The sequence below is a fragment of the Delphinus delphis genome, chromosome 20 (genome assembly GCF_949987515.2).
Source record: "Delphinus delphis chromosome 20, mDelDel1.2, whole genome shotgun sequence".
Taxonomy (NCBI): Eukaryota; Metazoa; Chordata; class Mammalia; order Artiodactyla; family Delphinidae; genus Delphinus; species Delphinus delphis.
In genome coordinates this window covers 32,472,189-32,490,710 of record NC_082702.1, presented here as the reverse complement: position 1 = coordinate 32,490,710, position 18,522 = coordinate 32,472,189, and the positions used below count along the sequence as shown (strand labels likewise).

At 55.1% G+C, this 18,522-nt stretch overlaps 1 protein-coding gene across 1 annotated transcript in view; it reads left to right on the top strand.

The window, feature by feature from the left end:
- Window positions 1-6,573: 6,573 nt before the first annotated feature.
- Window positions 6,574-18,522, top strand: part of CNGB1 (cyclic nucleotide gated channel subunit beta 1) — a 66,390-nt gene continuing 54,441 nt past the window's right edge. Inside the window, exons 1-11 of the mRNA XM_060000743.1 lie at window positions 6,574-6,723; window positions 9,217-9,274; window positions 9,580-9,652; window positions 10,440-10,560; window positions 10,662-10,707; window positions 10,901-10,937; window positions 12,537-12,612; window positions 12,812-12,851; window positions 13,227-13,386; window positions 14,514-14,589; window positions 15,862-15,898. Of these exons, the coding sequence (XP_059856726.1) occupies window positions 6,577-6,723; window positions 9,217-9,274; window positions 9,580-9,652; window positions 10,440-10,560; window positions 10,662-10,707; window positions 10,901-10,937; window positions 12,537-12,612; window positions 12,812-12,851; window positions 13,227-13,386; window positions 14,514-14,589; window positions 15,862-15,898 (871 nt within the window). The 5' untranslated portion in view covers window positions 6,574-6,576. The remainder of the gene's footprint in view (window positions 6,724-9,216; window positions 9,275-9,579; window positions 9,653-10,439; window positions 10,561-10,661; window positions 10,708-10,900; window positions 10,938-12,536; window positions 12,613-12,811; window positions 12,852-13,226; window positions 13,387-14,513; window positions 14,590-15,861; window positions 15,899-18,522) is intronic.

Genomic DNA, 18,522 nt, shown 5'->3' with positions numbered 1-18,522 from the left:
CCTCACCTGCAGGCTATGGGCCCCAGGTGCACAGGCTTACAGGGATTTTCCGCTCTTCCGACTGCTCAATGGGGAAAAGAGGCAGGGAGATGGGCCGAGGCCCAGTGCCTTATGAGGCAGTAGGAGAATAAAGGGACATTCTGCGGAGACAACGCCCATTGCAGCCTGATTGTGAGGGCACCAGCTCCTCGGCAACCATGACAACCGGAGGCTCCGAGGAGAAGAGCCTGCTGCCAGGGGTCCTTGCACTGGCCCCCTCTTTCAGCCTTCCTGAAGGATGCTGTCTCCCAGGCCTCACACCAGCTGGGCATGTTGGGAAAATCAGACAAGGAGCTGGGTCTCCCTGGGGGTGGCCATGCCAGGGCTGGCCAGGGCCGGCCAGGGCAGGCTGTGTGACCCTATACTACTTACTGTCTGTCTCTGGGCCTCAAAGCTCCCATCTGTGTTAGGCAAGGGCCCCCGGCCCTGCCGGGAGGAGTGCCTGTGAGCTGGCAGGGCTCACGGACACTTGCTCCCCTCCTCACAAGCCTCACGGAAGAGGGCACTGCCCTGCCTGCCAGTCCTTGAGTCTCCAGAGGTGGCGATTAGTGGCTTCCAGGATCCAGGGTCAGCATAAGGGGATCAGGGAGAGTGGTGGCCTCAGCAGGACAGGGATTAGCAGGTGATACTCTCCCTGCAGGCCTGCAGCCTCCCTCCCACCTTCCCAAAAAAGCGAGGTCATGAGGTCCTAAGCCCAGCACCCTGAAGCCCTGGGGCCTGACCACCATCAAGGTCAGAACCACCGGGGGACTTCCCTGGCGGTCCAGTAGTTAGGACTAAGCGCTTTCACTGCCGTGGTCCGGGGTTCAATCCCTGGTCAGGGGACTGAGATCCCACAAGGCTCGCAGGGAGGCCAAAAAAAAAAAAAAGAACCACTGGAGGTGGACCCTGTCCCCCCATCCCCGTGAGGAAACCCTGGGGAGACTCTTAACTTATTTGCGTATCTTGGCACGTGCTTTTGCATACACCTGCCCAAGTGCTGAGCCTGCTGGGCCCGGGCACCCCTACTGTGAGATTCAAGTAGGATTTGGCTCCCTATTTGCTTCTCCTCCAGTGCCCCATCCAGCCCCAGAGCAGCGTCCCCAAGTCCCACCCCTTAAAGAAAACTTTACCTGGACTTCATTCACCACCCCATCGCAATTTTTTTTTAACTCTTTTAAAGTTAAAAATATAACAAAATCCAGAAAGTGCATAAATATATAATGTAACTCATAATTTTATAAAGTGAGACCCTGTGTAACTACCAGTCAGGTCAAGACATGGGTACTACTTTGCAAAACAGTGTAACAGTTTCTTAAAAAGTGAAACATAAATTTACCATATGACCCAGCAATTCTACCCCTGGGAGTCTTCCCAAGAGACATGAAGATATATGTCCACACAAAGACTTGCATGCAGATGTTCATAGCAGCATTATTTATAATAGCCAAAAGGGGGAAACAACTTAAGTGTCCATTGACTAGCGGATGGGTAAACAGACTCTAATATATCTATGCCATGGAAACCGACAGTATGCCATGGAATACTCTTGGGAATTAAAAAGAAATGAATTATGGATACGTGCTACAATGTAGATGATCATCAAAACATTATGCTAAATGAAAGAAACCAGACACAGAAACACTCCACATATTATATGCTCCATTTATATAGGATGTCTAGAAAAAGCACATGTTTAGAGACAGAAAGCAGATTAGTGGTTGCCTGAGGCTGGCGGGGGGGAATGGGGAGTGATTCTAACCAGCATGAGGGATCTTACTAGGCTGATGGAAATGTTCTGAAACTAGATATTGCATAGCTCAGTAAATTTACTAGAAATCATTGAGTTGTACCCTTAAAACTGGTGAATTTTACAGCATACAAATTACATGACAATAACGTTGTTTTAAAAAATTGATGTCAGCTAAAGAAAGCAAGTTAGGACCCCGCCAGCCCCTAGAAGCTTCTGCATACCCCTTCTCAGTCCCACCTCCTGCAAGAGGTAACCACTCTCCTAGCCGTGTAGTATAACCACTGCTTTTCTTTATAATTTTACTACCTATGTTTGCAGCCATAGATAAGACAGGCTAATTGTGCCCTATTTGAGCTTTGTACGCATGGGCCATTGGGGTCCTTTCAGTCTGGCTTCTTTCCCTCCGTATATATGCACACGAGAGTCATCCAACGGGGGTGGAGCTGAGGTTCGTTCATTTGCCTCACCCTAGAGCTCATTCCTCTTCAGCCAGGCCCACGTGACTCTGACCCCTGGCCGGTCTCCATGCCCCCAGGTTGCCGAGCCTTGGGGCACAGGTCAGCCTCCGCTCACACGGTGGTCCCATGTGGCCAATCCTCCCCCAACACACTCAGCCATCTTGGGTGCAGCAAACCCGGCTTCCTGGCTCTTCCCCTACCCCACCAGCAGCTCTTTCAGTCTCCTTTCCTAGCTCCTCCTCCTTTTCCCAACTTCGAAATGTGCCAGTGTGCTCCAGGCATCATCTCTGGTCCTTCTCTTCTTTACTTTTGATTCAATGAGTCCTGTGGCTTTAAGCATCATCTACAAGCTGAGCTGATGCCTCCGAAGTTTCCATCTCCAGTCGTCCACCTCTCCCAGACTCCAGACAGTCCCCACCCCGCAAAACACACCTCTCACCACCTGGCGCACATTTCCACTCAGATGTCTCTCAGACAACGAAGTAGAGCCCCCCAGACTCTTCCACGCCACAGCCCCAGGCTCCCTCTTTTCAGTAAATGGTACCACCTGCCAGCTGCCTAAGCTGAACACCCTCAACACCTCCCTTTTCCCTCCCCTCCCCTTTTCTCTCTCCTGCCACTTGCTCGGTCCAAGCCTCGTCATCTCTGCACTGGCCTCCGTCGAGCTAGAGGCAAGGGTGAGCATCACCGATGACGCTGGCCGTCACTTGCACACCCAGGCAGAGCAGTAGAGCTCACTGTCCTCTCTGGCTGCAGGTGCCATGGGGAGGAGCGCTGATCCCCAGCAGCCTGGCGTATCGACAGAGCACGGCAGAAAGAACCTTCTCCCACACCAGTTGCCTTGGGGGTGGTTGCATATCAGAGGTTCTGCACAGGAAGGAGAGGACAGGGATCGTCCAGACACACACTGGTTTGTTCCACCGCTACCTCCTGACTAGTGCCTTGCTTCCACACCTGCCCACTACAAAACAGCTGCACAGGTGGTGTCCGGCTCCTGTTCTAAACCATCATGTGCTTCCATGGGCCATCAGCTAAAACCCAATCTTCTGACCGTGGCTTACAGGCCCTACCTGATCTGTCCTGGACCTCATCTCCCACCACTCCTCCCTACACCCACTAAGCCCCTGGGCCTCTCTCTGTCTCTCAGGGGCATCCAAGCTCATTCCAGCCTCAGGACCTTTATTTACCCTTGCCTGGAACACCATTCACTCAGATCTTATGTCTCAGCTCAAATATGTCCCTCTTCATAGAGGCACCTGTGCCCACTCCCACTTCCCACCACCTCACACACGTCTCTGCCCTGTGTGTTTCTTTCATGGCACTCAGCATATCTGCAATATTTTTAAGTTCATTGTTAATCTTTTTTACTTCTGAATCTTCCATTGGAATGTAAGCCCCATGAGGGCAGGTCCTATTTCTGTCCTTCTCAATGTGCTAAGGCTGGCAGGCTGCCTGACACATAGGCAAGGTCGAGAAATGTTGTAGCTGAGCAAGTCAATCCCCTGCCCCTTTGCTAAACAGCCCACTGCCCTGCCCCCCACCCAGGTCCTGTCACCTCACTGAGCCCCTTTGTGCTGGGCCTCTGTCCCTCTCCCGCTCTCCCCTGAGATCGCCATCCCCCTCCAGGGTTCGACCTCAGTTCAGGAGGCCGGCTTGGATGCAGTCAGTCATCTATCCGTCCTCGGGCCCTCCCTAAAGGCCCAGCCCTGGGACCACAGCCATTCTGGTGGAGCCCAAGGCAGGGGGTGCTGAGGCCCTGCCCAAGCTGCAGAAGATTCTGAGACAGAGGGACTCTGCTTGAGTCCCTGCATTGGGGCTGGAGAGCTGGAATGTGCCTCCTGCCACTGCTGACTGAGTTGACAGGCCCCTGCTACCTTGAGGAGTCTCCCAGAATCACCTGGGGACTCCAAGCTCTTATCCTCCCACCAGCCGCTCTGTGGGTTGGCCAGGGTATGCAGGGAACCAGGTCCCCTGGCAGCTCATGGTGCCCCAAACCAGGGCCATGTAGGGCTCCTTCCCCGGGGCCGATTCCTGGTGGCCCCTGGGGTTTTCTGCCGGCTCCCTCCGCATCAATCTCGTCTCTTCCACTGCCACCTCCCCACCCTCTTTAGAACCTCCTAATCCTTTGCATACGGGCCAGCCCGGCTGCTGCCAATTAATCCCCTCTGTGTCTGAGAGGCCAGCTGAGAGAGGCAGGAAGAGGCAATTCCTGGCTGGTGGACGGCATCTGAGCAGGTAACTCAGGGTGAGGTCGCGGCTCCGTGGGACCCCTGATGAGACTCCCTCCGTGCTCTCCTCCCATCAAGCCATTTAGACATGGAGAACCCGGCAAGGCTGGAAACCCGAGGCTTCTGTCTTCCCCCGTGAGGCTCAAACCTTAGTGACTCTCCAAGGCAGCTTGTGAAATACGGATTCCAGATCCTGCAGAGGGTTTAGAGGGGCCTAGGGATCTGTATCTTCCGCAGCTCCCCGGAAGACTCTGAAAGGCTGGTGGTCCAAGCACTGTTGTTGTTCTGGGTACCACTCCCAGGCCCCCCTTCCCGCCTGCGCCTCCCTCATCAACGTGGAATCAGCAGCAACAGGGCTAAAAGATGGGAGGGGCCTGCACGTGTTTCTATGCGGAGGAAATGGCTGGGTCTGGGGGAGGAAGGGAAACTGGGAGTGGGGAAGGCTTCCCTAGTCATTTCCAGAAGGTTCAGAAGCACAAGCCAGCATTGCTGCCTGCTGGGAAATGGCTTGCAGGACTGGCCTGCAGAAGCAGCCGATCCTGGGCAAACTCAGTACCTCCGGGGTAGATGTGGGACACCTGGAGCCAGGCAGACCTGAGCGTAAACTCAGCTGGGCCACTTACTGGCTGTGTCACTTTGGGCAAGTCTGCTGACCTCTCTGTACCTCCATTTCCTTGGCTATAAAGTGGTGATGAAAACGCTTATTTACTGAGGCTGAGTGGGAGGAGGTGAGGATGAGGCGATCGTGGCTTATGGGGCTGGCTGGGATCGGTGGAATCTGTCATCCTAAACATGCAATCTTGGGCTCTACCAACCTTGGAAATCAGTGTTTTTACCCCCATACCCAACTAGGAAATGGAAGACCAGAGGTGTCATGTCTAGCCCAAGTCACGTTTTTGGTGGCTGAGCCAGGGAACTGACCCCCCACTCAGAGCTGTGTCCTTCAGCACAGCTTCGCTTAGGGGAAGCTGGGCTGCTGAGGCCAGAGCAGGGACATAAGTCAGGGCTGTGAGTAGTAGGAGAGGCAGCATGGCCGGGGCTGTGGGGAGATGGGCACTGGGGCAGGGGTCCTGGGCCCTGTGCCTGCGCTTTGCAGCCTGTGGCCAGGGTCCCTGGCAAATGAGGGACAGAGAATACTTTGGCTGCCCATGGCTGGGGGGAGGGAGGATACACCATGCCGGGCACGGCCTCGGAAGGGCCTTTCGAGGCTGGGAGTTTGCGTATATTGACCTGTGTGGCGCCCGCTGGGCCGGGCCATCCTGCAGGGATGTAGTCATAAGGGCAGGGATGCCCATTCCCTGAAAGTAAATGATGCCAGAAACTGAGCCCGTGTAAGGTAGGGCTGAACTATCGCAGTAAACCATGAAAACAGGGGCTTGTTATTTTCTCTTAAAAATTTCTAAATCATGAAAGTAGGTTGATTTTTATCTTATATTAAACAAAAAATATTTTCCATTCATATGCTGCTCATAATGTATTTTTAAAAATTTATAATGGGGTTATGCTGAACATGATAGTCTATCATTAGCATTTTTGCTTAACATCCAATGATAGTCACAGCCAACATTTATTAAGCTCCAGTGTGTGCCAGTCACTGTTCTCATCAGTTTATTTTATCCTCACATTAACCTCCACAAGATAGCTACTATTTACATCCCCATTTTACAGACAAGCAAACTGAGGCATGGAGCATTTAACTGATGTGCTCATGACTGGAGTCCAAAGCGTGTAGATCTTTCCATGTTAGTTCAAATTGATCTACTTAAAAAAATGGCTCCATAATATTCCATTATTGGATGTATTATAATTTATTTAATCTGTGCCCCTCTTACAGAAGACCGATTAGGTTCTTCCCAGTAACCAGTCTCCTACTGATGGATATTTGGATGTTTTTCATCTTTTGCTCTAACACTGTTGTGACCGACCTCTTTACACACATGTGTCTGTGGGCTTGAGTATTTCTATCAGGAAAATACCTGGAGCTATAACTGCAAAAATATTTTTAAAGATGAAGAAGGAAAAAGGAAATATATAACTCACAAAAGGAGCCCATGAATGGTGGGAGCAACTGTGAGCATTCTGGAGAGGCCTAAGTACTCGGTCCCCTACAGGTGTCAGGATGCTGGGCTGGGTCCAGAGGGTGCTGCCTCAGCCCCCAGGGACACCAGTGAAGAGAGAGGAGGAGGAGGGGGCAGAACCAGAGCCAGAGTTGGAGCCGGAGCCTGAAACAGCCCCTGAGGAGACTGAGCTAGAGGAAGAGTCCCTGGTAAGAACTGAATGGTGAGGAAGGGCACACTGGCCTCACTGCTCGGAGAATCCCCAGCTCAGGTCAGCTGCTCCCAGCGACCTTCCACAACAGAGAAAATTGGAGCCAGAAGGAAACGTGGCGGTCACCTGGTTCTGTAAACAGCCAGATAGTAAATATTTCAGGCTTTGTAGGTCATGCTCTCTCTGTTAATTTCTCAACTCTGCCACCGTAGTGTGAAAACCGCCATAGACAATACGTAAATGAATGAACGTAGCTGGTTGTGTTCCAATAAAACTTTATTTACAAAAACAAGCAATAGGCTGGATTTGGCCCACTGACCATTGTTTACCAACCTCTAGAGCTACTCAAAGTAGCCAATCCATTAACTGTTTGTTACCAGTCCAGGAGGCGATCAGAAGCTTGCCAGATGTAAATTTACTATATAAGTAAGCACACTGCTTAGTTCAGTTGTATTTGTTTTGCCTTAAGACTTTCTGCATGAGGGAAGCAGTGTGTTGCTATGCAATCTGCTGCAAACTGCTTAATCACTGTGGACCAGTAACAGTTTGCAGACTGACACTGGTTCCTGGACCACATTTTGAGCAGCACTGCTCTAGAACTTTCAGTCAAGCACATCAAACTTCCCAGCTCTGTATCCCATTCATTCGGGAACCTGATGACAACCAATTCAGAAACTCAGACAGATTTGATTTTGCTTCTAATTGATGCCAGGCCTGTGTGCAGTGCCGGGAGCACAGTGATGAATAAAGCATTGCCCCTGAGGGTCAGCAGACAAGAACCCACCCAGGTTATTCTTCTAGGAGACAGAGGTGATGAGGGAAGGTGGGGAGCTTCAACAGCATCCTCAGCTTACCCTTCCGGGAGGACCAAATAAGTGTATCAGACTGGAAACTCTGGGAGCTCAGAGGAGAGAGTCATCTTAATTTTGGAGATTGGAAGCTGGTGGAGGAGTGCTTCCTAACCACAGTGGGCTGGGCCAAATCGTAACGGGAGGAGATGAAGAGGTGGGGCCTTCCTGGCAGAGGAAAGGCTATTACTGGGTAATGCGGGGTGTGTTTAGGAAACAGTGAGCTATCCAGGTATAGGGTTGCTGTGCATATGTGTTTGCATGTGCACACATGTGTATGCACATACATGTGTGCCTCGTGTTCTTAGCGGTATGTTTGTGTGTGCGTGTGTATTAGCAAACTGTGTGCCCACGAACACACGCATGCCGATTCACAGGTGTGTGTACACATGTACGCACATATATGTGTATGTGCACACGCATTCGTGTGCCTGTAGTTCCATGTGCACGTGGGGCAGGCTAGTGTGTATAAGTGTGTGTTTCTGAGTCTGTGAATCTATTCATGTGTGTGTACATGTATGCTCGTTTGCGTATCTGTGCTTGTATGTTTGTGTGGATGGACATATTGGTATGTGCCTGCATGTTTGTATATATACATATTTTGTGCACCTGTGCATGTATGCAATCTATGTGTGTATTTGTGTGTTAATACACATATGAAATAATGTGTTCATGAGTGCACGTTTGTGTGTCAGTGCAGGTACACGTGTGTATATGTTTATGTGACTGAGCATGCATGTGTACATGTGTGTACACACAGATATCTGTGTATATATGCAAATGTGTTGTGTGCACATGCATGTTTGTATGTCTGTCTGTACACTTGCAGATGTTTGCACGTGTGTGCATCTGCATGCATGCACAAGTGGGCATGTGCCTATATGCACATGTGCGTGTGTTGGGGCATGCACGCACATGTATATGCACATGTGCTTTGTGTCTTGCATGTGCACATCTATGTGTGAGCAGATGGACTTATTTTTGTGTCAGCTCGTGTGTGTATGCATGTGTGTATACACACGTGTCTGTGTGTCACTTTCTGTATGCACATGTGCTTGTGTCTGTGTGTGTGAAGTATGAGAGTGAGTGTATTAGTGTAGGTGTGCACACATGTGTGTCAGTATGCATGTGCATGCTTGTCTGTACCTGCACACATGTGCACACAGCAGCAGAGGTGCAGCTGCAGAGGCAGATGAGAGGCAGAGGGCAGAAGCTGAAGGCCGCCCAGCTACTAGGGAGACAAGGGAAGGTTTGGCGCAGAAGGAGAGGGAGCTGGCTGGGGGCTGGCCGGGGGCTGGGCTCTTCCCGCCTCCTCCTCCCCTCAGTTGCCACAAGGCCTTGTAACTCTCTTCCTCTTTCTTTTCAGGCCACTTGAGTGGGGCAGCTTCCTGGGGGATGTGACAGGCCTGGGGGGCACCTTGGGGGGGGGCGTGGTGAGGGCCCAGCCCTGGATGAGGGGCCCCTGGGGCTGGGAAGAAGGGAGTGTCCCAGGTGGAAGGTGAGGCCACCAGGATTTACAGAGACCACTGTGAGAATAGAGCTGTTTGATCCTGTGGGGGGTTGGTTGTGAAGGGGATCAGGGGCTGCTCCTGCCTTAGGCTAGTCTCTCTGAAGGTTTACATGGTCCTGTTTGAACCCTCCAGCCACCTGAGGAGGCCTGCGTGGGGAAGGAAGTGGCTGAGGCTGATCCGGGCCCTCAGGGTGAGTGCTGGAAGCCCAGGCTGGCAGGGCGGCTGGAGGCGGGGAAAGGGCTGTGTTCTCCACTGCTCGGAACCTTGAAGCAGCCCGCGAGGTTGGCAGACCCATTTCACAGATGAAGAAACTGAGGCTCAGAGAAGCTAAGGGTGGGCTCCTGGGGACCTTTTAGCTGAGCTGAGCTGGAACCCTGGGCTTCTGACTCCCTCAGCGTTCTCCCCTCTCCTCTGCCTCTGACTTGACCTCCCCAGCAGGGTAGAAACAGGTCTTTCTGAGGCTTCAGTTCTAAAGTATGATGGACTCCTTTCCAGAAACCCAGGAGGCTGCCCCTTCTCCACCCACATCCCTCCAGGCTCAGGCCGCTGTGGTTCCAGAAGCGAACAGGTACTGCACCACCCTTCCCTCTCCTCAGGGCCAGCCCCCCACCCAAGCTAGGGAGCCATTGAGGGGGTGGGGATGGGCACTGCTCTCAGGTCTACAGTCACTCCCAAGCAAAGGCCCAGAACATCTTAGGAATTGGCTGAAGGGAGGCTCAGGCAGAGGTGGGGGTCTCCTGGGCCAAATGGACCATGTGACCAAGAGAAATGGAGCGGGGGGACCAGAGGTTTCTCAGCGCTTGGGTGAAACGCAGATTGAGTGTGGCCAGAGCTTCTGATTTTCCCAATGAAGACAGAAATCCAGACTTTTCCATGAAATCTCCCAGATAGCTCAGACAGTTTAGACCCTTGGTACTTATCCAAGTAAGCGTGTCTGCAGAGGGTGTGGAGGGCTGGCCTCAGACGGTGAGTCTGTGACCCTCATGTTTAGGCTGACTAGCCTCCATCACAAGGAAACACCTCACAGGAAACTCTCAACCCTTTCAGAGCACAAGACATGTGCCGAGTGCAGGAGGGGCCCCCTGGGGCCAGGCTAATGGGGCAGCAGGGTGATACGGTGATGCCTTTACTGAGTATCTGATGGCGGTGGGCTTGGAATGGCACCAAGGGTTGGCATCCCCCATTTTCCAGAGAGGGGCACGAGGTTCCAGGAGGGAGGTGATGTGTCTGAAGTGTCACAGTGGGGAGACAGAGGTTTGGGGTTCAAACCAAGTTCTTTAGGATGCTGTGCACTGCCATGCCGACCAGAGAGGGGCTGGGGACATTGAGGGCAGGCCGGTATCTCTGTCTCTCAGTGGTCCCAGCAGCCGGGTGCTGACCTGGCTCAGAAAGGGTGTGGAGAAGGTCGTTCCGCAGCCCGTCCACAGTGGCAGGCCTGCCCAGAGCACCGCTGCTGGCTTGGAGGGTCCAGCTCAGGTACTACTGGGGCCGGGAGCTGAGGCAAGCCGGGTGGGGAAAGGGTGGGAGGAAGGCTGATGGCCCTGGACTCTCTGCCCACGTCTGTCTGTCTGTCCCAGCAGGCAGGAGGACAGATCCTTGGGCACTGCAGCACTGGGGGCTCAGGTAAGGCCAGGAAGCAGGATGGCTTAGGGGTGGGCTCAGGGACTGTTGCGTTGGGCCCTGCTCCCTGGGGTGAGTCCACGGGGCCAGAGCTTCTCATCTGACTCGGCCCAGGTTCGAACCTGGGTTTGAGTTGGGCTAACCGGGGAGCTCCGGGCAGCCCTCTTTTTGCTGACCGGCTTCCTTTCTTCTGCAGATGGACACAGTGAGGCCCCCAGGGCCCAAGACACCGGGTGAGTCCCCATCCTTGAGCCCCATCTGTAGTTTGTGTGGTGGGCTCAGCACGCCCAGAGCCCAGGGTCCACCACCGCCTGTGTGTGACCTTGGACATGCCCCTCATCTCTTCTGAACCTCACTTTTCTCATCCACAAAACCGGAACGATGGGTTCGGTGCTGCTCAAGGTTTTTTGTGCTGATTACTGAGAGATCCCCGGGTGGGGGCCACCTTCTGAGGATGGGAGAAGGCATGGATGAGCTCCTCAGAGATGGGCCTCGAGTAGGTGGGTGCCGTGTGAAGCCCGGAAGCAGGGCCTGGGCTACCGTGGGGGACATTGGGGTGCCCAGGTTGGTCTCATGGTTGGCAAGAGCTTCAGACTTCTCAGAGCTGACCGAGGCGGGTGGCAGGCTGGCTGGGAACTGTGGCAAACGGGGGAGCCCACGTCTCTCTCCAGAGAGGGGCCCCACTGAACTCCACTTCCCTCTGCCCTGCAGGAGTGCTGACCCGGTGTGGCCAGATCCTCCAGTTTTTCAAGAGAAGCTAGAAATTTAGGTTTTTACATAATTCTTAATTTTTAGATGTTGCCAATGAATTGAAAAGTTTTCAAAAACACTGTGAGCTCCCGCAATAAACCTGAAGCCCCCAGTTTGCTGTCTCTGCTGGAAATTCAGAGTCACGCCTTCATCTCCATTCACCCCACCCATTCATTCCTTCCCTCATTCATTCATTAGACTGTCGGGTCCTTGAGCACGGGGGCTTTTGTCTCAGTCACTGCTGAACGCCCTGGTGCCCGGCACAGTGCCTGCCAGACAAAGGGGACTCAGCACAGAAGGGATGAATGAATATATGAATGAATGAATATGTACGATCACACACTCCATTCATTCATCCATTGCTCCAGTTTGCTGTCTATTTCTTTAGTCCCCTGGAGGCTGCCCTGGTCATAGGTCCCCAGGGGCACTCTGCTGACTTGTGAGACCAGTAAAATAATTTAGGATGAGGGCACCCAAAGGACTTGCCAGATTTTTGGGGGCCGTATATGGGGGATGGGTTCCCCTGGGAGCATAGAGCTTCCCTGAAGAGGACAGGGCTGCCTGGAGGTCAGATGGATCTGGGGACCCAACATTTGTCCCAGGGCCAGCTACATAATTGGTGGGGCCCAGTGCAAAATGAAAATGTAGGACTCCTTTAAAAAAATTATTAAGAGTTTAAGACAGTGACGATAGAGCATTAAACCAAAAATGGGCCCTTTAAGTATGGGGCCCTGTGCGACCACACTGCTCACATACCCATGAAGCCAGAGCTCTCTGTCCCAGTCACAGGGAGGCCCCCAGGCTGCATTCAGGTCCCCAGGCAGCCCCCGTTCTCATCTGTGCCCAGGAGGCCAAGGCTGGGCCTGTTGTTCCAGAACCTGGTCCAGCCCTGGGTCAGAATTTCAGGTTGGTGGAAGTCCCCCACCCTGGAGGCCCTTTAAGAGTATCCAGTCCAAGGTCCCCAGTATGCAGAATGGGAGCTGAGGAAGGGCTGCTCGAGGCCTGGGACCCCAGCAGGTGGTCAGGACAGTGTGGCTGGGCACTCGTTGAGGCCGCTCGGCTGACCTCTGGCCCCTCTTCAGGCCCGGGCCCTGGCTGCTCAGGTGGCTTGAGCAGAATCTGGAGAAAATGCTGCCTCAGCCTCCGAAAACCTCCGAGGTAAGTCGAGGCAAAGGGGGAGCAGGCAGCTGACCACCCAGGAAGTGCCTACCTACTCCAGCAGGCTGTCCTCACCCCTGGGACCCACCGAGTGGCTGCAAGAGGGGCAGGGCATTCAGGGGAAGGGTGGGCGGGGCTGGCCAGGGCAGGGAATGCGCCTGACCGTCTTTCCTGATGTCACTTCCTGTTTACGACGCAGGGCTGGAGAGATGAGCCTGCAGATGCTGCCTTGGGTCCAGGTACAGGGAGGGAACCTGGGAAGGGGCTGCCTGGGATGGTCACAGACTGGGCTGGGGGTACAACTGGGGCCTGAAGGATGCTCGGGGCAGGGTTCAGTGCTTGCAGGGAGCAGGCTGTTGTGGGAGTCCTAAACCCCCCTCCTTGGTCCAGGCTGGGAAGCCAGTAGCCTGGGACAGCCTTGCGAGGTCCTGAACAAGTCCCTTCCCCTCCCTGCACCTCAGCTCTGTGTTTGTCTGATGATGAGGGGAGTTGGGGTGGTCCCAAGGGGCTCCCCACTCAGTCACGTTGGCATCTTGAATCTGGACTCTGTGCCCTAGGGGTTGCATGGAGCCCCACCACGTCATCCTTAGTCTCCTTCTCTCCCTGCTGCATAGAGCCCCCAGGACCCGCCTTGGAAATGGAGCCCGTGCCGCAGGCCCAGGAGAGCCCCTCCCTGCCTGCTCCTGACCCCCCGAAGCCCGAGGAGGAGCTGACTCCAGAGCCCCAGCCCGGCATCCAGGCCTCCTCCCTGCCGCCCACCCAGGACCCTGCCAGGTGAGCCTCCCAAACGCCTCTCCTCCCACAAGCAGCAGACTCAGTGCGTGGCCCCAGCCCAGCATCCACCAAATGAGTCTTTTAAATTAGAAAAGTAACACATGCACCTGAGAGAAAATTCAAAGGGGTTTGCAGCGCGCCCTCCCCGGGCATTCGCATCAGCAGCTTCTCCTGCTTCCGCGCTGTTTCCTACACGTAGACAAGCTCTGAGCACGTTTCTCCTTTAAACTCACGTACCTGGCAGCAGCAAACTCTAGATACTGTTCCTCATCTCACTTTTTTCACCGAAAGACGTAACTCAGAGGTGGTTTTATGCATAGAGGTCTGCTCCATTCTGTCAACGGCTGCATAGTATGTTATACGGATGTACCAGCTTTTATTTAAGCATTCAGTGGACATTCAGGTTTGTTTCCACTTTTGCTGCAGTTAATAGCGCTGTACAGGCATCATTGCGTTCACGTGCAAGTAAATCGGAGGAAGTGGAGTTGTTGGTCCAAGTGGTACATGCATTTAAAATCAGGATAGGGACTTCCCCGGTGGCGCAGTGGTTAAGAACCCGCCTGCCAATGCAGGGCACATGGGTTCAAGCCCTGGTCCGGGAAGATCCCACATGCTGCGGAGCAACTAAGCCCGCGTGCCACAACTACTGAGCCTGCGCTCTAGAGACCTCAAGCCACAACTACTGGAGCTCTTGGCGCCTAGAGCCCGTGCTCCACAACAAGAGAAGCCACCGCAATGAGAAGCCCGCGCACCGCAACGAAGAGTAGCCCCCACTCGCCACAAGTAGAGAAAACCCGTGCGCAGCAACAAAGACCCAATGCAGCCAAAAATAAATAAATAAATTTATTAAAAAAATAAAAATGAAAAATATAAAATCAGGATAGGTACTGCTAGGTGCTCCCGCCCTGGCAGTGTGTGAGGGGCCTGAAATGCACCTTGGGGGTGGCAGGGAGGGTAGGGGGGGACAGAGTTACCTGCTGGGGTCGGAACAGTAGCCAGAGGCTTTCCTGGGGAGGCCAGGGATGGGGCAGTGGTTTTCAGGGCCGGGGGCTTGGGTTCCAGTCCACCTTCGGGTGAGCTTGCTACCTGCCTTGGGAGGGATCTGACTCTCTCTCTCCCCCTTGCAGGTTGATGGCGTGGCTCCTGCACCGGCTGGAGATGGCCCTGCCGCAGCCAGTGGTCCGTGGGAAGGCTGGGGAACAGGTCGGTGCTGGGCTGGGGGGAGCGGGGGCCTTGAGTGGTGGTTGGAGGCGTCTTGGGAGCTCAGGCAAGGGTGGAATGGTCCCTGGGTGGGAGGGGAGGGCACAGAAGGAAGAAGGGAGCCCGCAGCTGGAGCTCAGCCCACCCAGCCCGCCTGTCTGCATGGCTCACACACATTCCACACACACTGTCTGGTCACTGTGGCCACAGGGCTGACAAGTGCTGGCCCAGCCCCTCCTGCCAGGTGGTCACAGTCAGTGGGGGAGGTGCTTCCCGGGGGGGCGGGCAGAGAGGATGCGGGGTGCAGAGGAGGAGCCTCCCAGGAGCATCAAGGAAGACTTCCTAGTGGAAGTGGCCTGCAAGCTGAGAACTGAAGGGGGAGGGGGAGGAGGAAGAGGGTGGGTGAAAGTGAAGGGGGTGGTGTAGGAAGGGCCGTGCAGGCAGAGGATCCGTATGTGCAAAGGCCCAGAGACAAGAGAGGCCCGGAGTGTTCTGGGAAGAAGTGGGGCTCTCAGGAAGCCAGTGGGCCCTGTGTGCATTTCTGACGACCTAGAGCTCCCACATGGGTGGGTGGGAGGAGCAGGGCCTCCCCCACCTCTCCCTCTCCCAGAACCTCCCACCTGGCCCTTCACTCTTGGAGACAATTGGCCATCTTCATAGAAGCACCTGGAACTCGGGGGCAGGAGGCCTGGATCGCAGTCCCCCTGCAGTAAGAGGTGGACAGGAAGCTTCAGGGTCCCTTCCCCGTGGGCTGAGCCTGCAGGCTCCACGTTCATGGCCTCTGTGGGTGGCAGAGGAAGCTCAGCTTTGGAGCTCCCCAACAGGAGGAAAGCGGGGTGTCCAGTGGCAGGAGCGATCAGTGGATGAAGATGTGCTCACTGAGGGGGCGATCCCTGAGGATGGGGCTGTGGGGGGATGGTGTGGTGCTGGCGGGGAGAGGCCTTCGTGCAGATGGAACTTTGAGACAACACTCCAGGGAAGGATGGGAGAGGTTTTTCATACATAGAGAACAAGAGAGAGGGCATTCCAGGCAGGGGCCCAGCCTGGGCAAAGGAGCTGAGGTGGGACGAGGCAAGTGGTGACCCTGGTGGTGGAGTGACTGGAGGAGCGGGTGACCTCTGAGGCAGGAGGGAAGAAGCAGGACGGGATCTTCTGCAGTGTCCCGGGAGCCGTGAGGAAACCCCGTTGCTCCTGCGTGTGCCGGGAGGGCTGATGGAAGCAGGGAGGCCGGTGAGGAGTCCACAGCAGTTATTTTCTCCTTTTCTCCCCATACAGGAGCCTGACTCCCCTGTGACATGTGATGTGCAGAGCAGTAAGTGACACGTTAGTGGGTCCTCGTGTGTGTCTCCATGGGGATGCTTGGTCTGAGAGTGCACGGGTCGTGGGGCAGGCAGAGCCTCCGGACCTGGAGCTGGGAGAGCCCCATGTTCTGTAGGCCCTACTTCAGGTCAGCCTGGCCAGGTCACCAGAGCCCGGCCCAGAGCCAGACGGTGGCTGGAGGCCCCTCTTGGGAGCCGGGGGTGGGGGGATGCACACATGGGCAGGAACCTGGCTTGCCTTCCAGCTTCTATCCAGAAAAAATAATTCTGAGGTCAAGTTGGATGGGTCCCCCTTTCCTGCTAGGAGCCCCTGGTGAGAACTCCCCACAGCCCCCTGGGCCAGTGGGTTTGGCTAAGCAGAGTCCCTGATTGTGGGGTGAGAGAGGGGAGATGGGCTTTCTCTGGGGGCACTGGGTCCCTTGAGCTGGGAGGGCGTCCCCTCCCTTGTGGGGTATGTGTGCTGCCTTTTATCCCAGCTGTGCACCAGGACTGGGGCCCAGACTGAGGCCAGGAGGGGAGGGCTAGGACCCCAAATCTGCTCTTCCTTCATTTCATGGCCTCTGGAAAGGCATGTGGTGTATGGGGCATTCATTCATTCATCCATTCACAAATGCTCATGGAGGGCTGCTATGTGCCAGGCCAGCAATGAGCGCTGAGGGTGAGCAGAGCAGAGTTAAGGCCTGGGAGCAGTGGCCCTATTCCACCCTGGACACAGGCCCTTGGACCGTGGACCTCGGGTGTCCCAGGGCTGCCAGCCCCAGGCCCGCTGGGCCACTGGTGGCTTTTACGAGCGCTCTGACATGGGCGGCCACCACAGGCTGGCCAGCTGTGGAGCTCGGGTGTGGGTGTCACGGGGTTTGTATAATCGTGACAGCGTCGTGAAGGGGAGGCTCAGAGCAGGGCTCGCTCAGTCTCCAGCTCGTGGCCACCCTGGAGGGCCCAGCGCGGGCCGCCTATGGCTGTTGGGGAAGGCAGAGGGGCAGAGACGTGTCCAAGGTCACAAAGCAAGTTGTCGTGGAGCAGTGACTAGAGTCCCCTAGGCGAAGCAGCTGCTCAGCCAGGCCAAGGTTAGAGGAGTGGAAAACCTTCCCTGGAACAGAGCCATCCACGCGCCCCTCCTACCAGGGGCCGCTGAGAGCGCTGAGGACGGAGCCCCCAGCCCTCTCACCCTCCTTCCTGCTCCTCTGGAAGGAGGCAGGTCTCAGCCAGCTGTAGCAGGGCCTCCCTGCGTGCCTGGAGCGTGCGGGTCATGGTGGGGCCTGGGGCAGCCCCGGGGCGGGCTCAGCCCCGGGGTGTGTCAGTTTCCTGGGGGTGCCGTAACAAAGGACCACGCAGGGTGCCTTCAAATAGCAGAAGTGTCTTCTCTCGCGGTTCAGGAGGCCAGGAGCCCAGAGTCCAAGTGTTGGCAGGGTTGTTTCTTTCTGGGGCTCTGAGTGGGAGACCGTGCCTGGTCTCTCTCCTGGCTCTGGTGGCTGCTGGCCATCCTTGGTGCGCTGTGGCATCTAGCTGCCCTCCAATCTCTGCCTCTTCCTCTGCGTCTGCCAAGTCTCCCTCTCCTGTCTTCTATAAGGACACCAGTCATTGGATTAGGGCCCAACCTAAATCCAGCATGACCTCATCTTGAGATCTTTAACTAGTGACATCTGCAGAGACCCTATTTCCAAATAAGGTCACACACGTAACAGAGGATAGGACTTGGATATACGTTTTTTGGGGGGACACTATTCAACCCACCACAAGGGTGACCCTGAGGGGTGAGGGATGAGTATCCCGCCCCCACTCCGTCCCCCAGTCTCCCCATCCTTTCGCTCATTCATTCCCTCCGCCTGTCCACCCCGCCACCCACCCTTCTCTCTTCTCCTTTGTTTCAGGGGTGGCTGCAGCTGGAGGCCTCTGAAACAAAAGGGAGGGGAGCCTGGGAGAGCGCAGATGGACAAATGGACAGACGGATGGAAGGAAAGAAGGGTTCCCTGAAGAGAAGACCTGCAGGGCAGGGGGATGAGGTGGACATTGACCCCCCTACCCTCCTTGAACCCCCTGCTTCCCGCCCCCAATCCCAGGCAGGGTGAGGGGGATCCAGTCCCAGAACTGCCTCTCGGAGACCAAGTTGGCCCCTCTCCACCAGAGCAAGGGGAAGGCCAACCAAGGGCAGCCTGTGGGATTTAGGCTAGACAGCAGGAGGACTTCCCACCAGAGGCTGCGGGAAAGCCCGCGGGCGCAGCCTCAGCATGGTGCCTGGCACACTCAGCGCCCCCCCAGGACACAGTTTTTCCCCAAAGAGGATCTCCTTAGGCTCGGCTATGTTCTCCGCCTCAGAGAGTCGGGGACTACCAGTGGACAGCGGCACGTGCTTTACTTGACATTAAAAAGCACACGGTAGCACATCAAACCTGTGATCGCATGGTATTATTGCTTCAGATAAGGCTAAAGCGAGAACCTAGGTCTGAGAAGTGGGTGGATTCATACGGCCCGTGGTATTGGGGTTGCCGGAAGGAGTTAGCCAGGGGTCCTGAGCCAGTTGCCCTGGGTCCCAGCTGGCTCCACAGATGTCTTCATTTGGGGCAAGGCGTGATTTTAAAAATTAGAATTAGTTGTCAACATTTAAAAATCAGGTGGC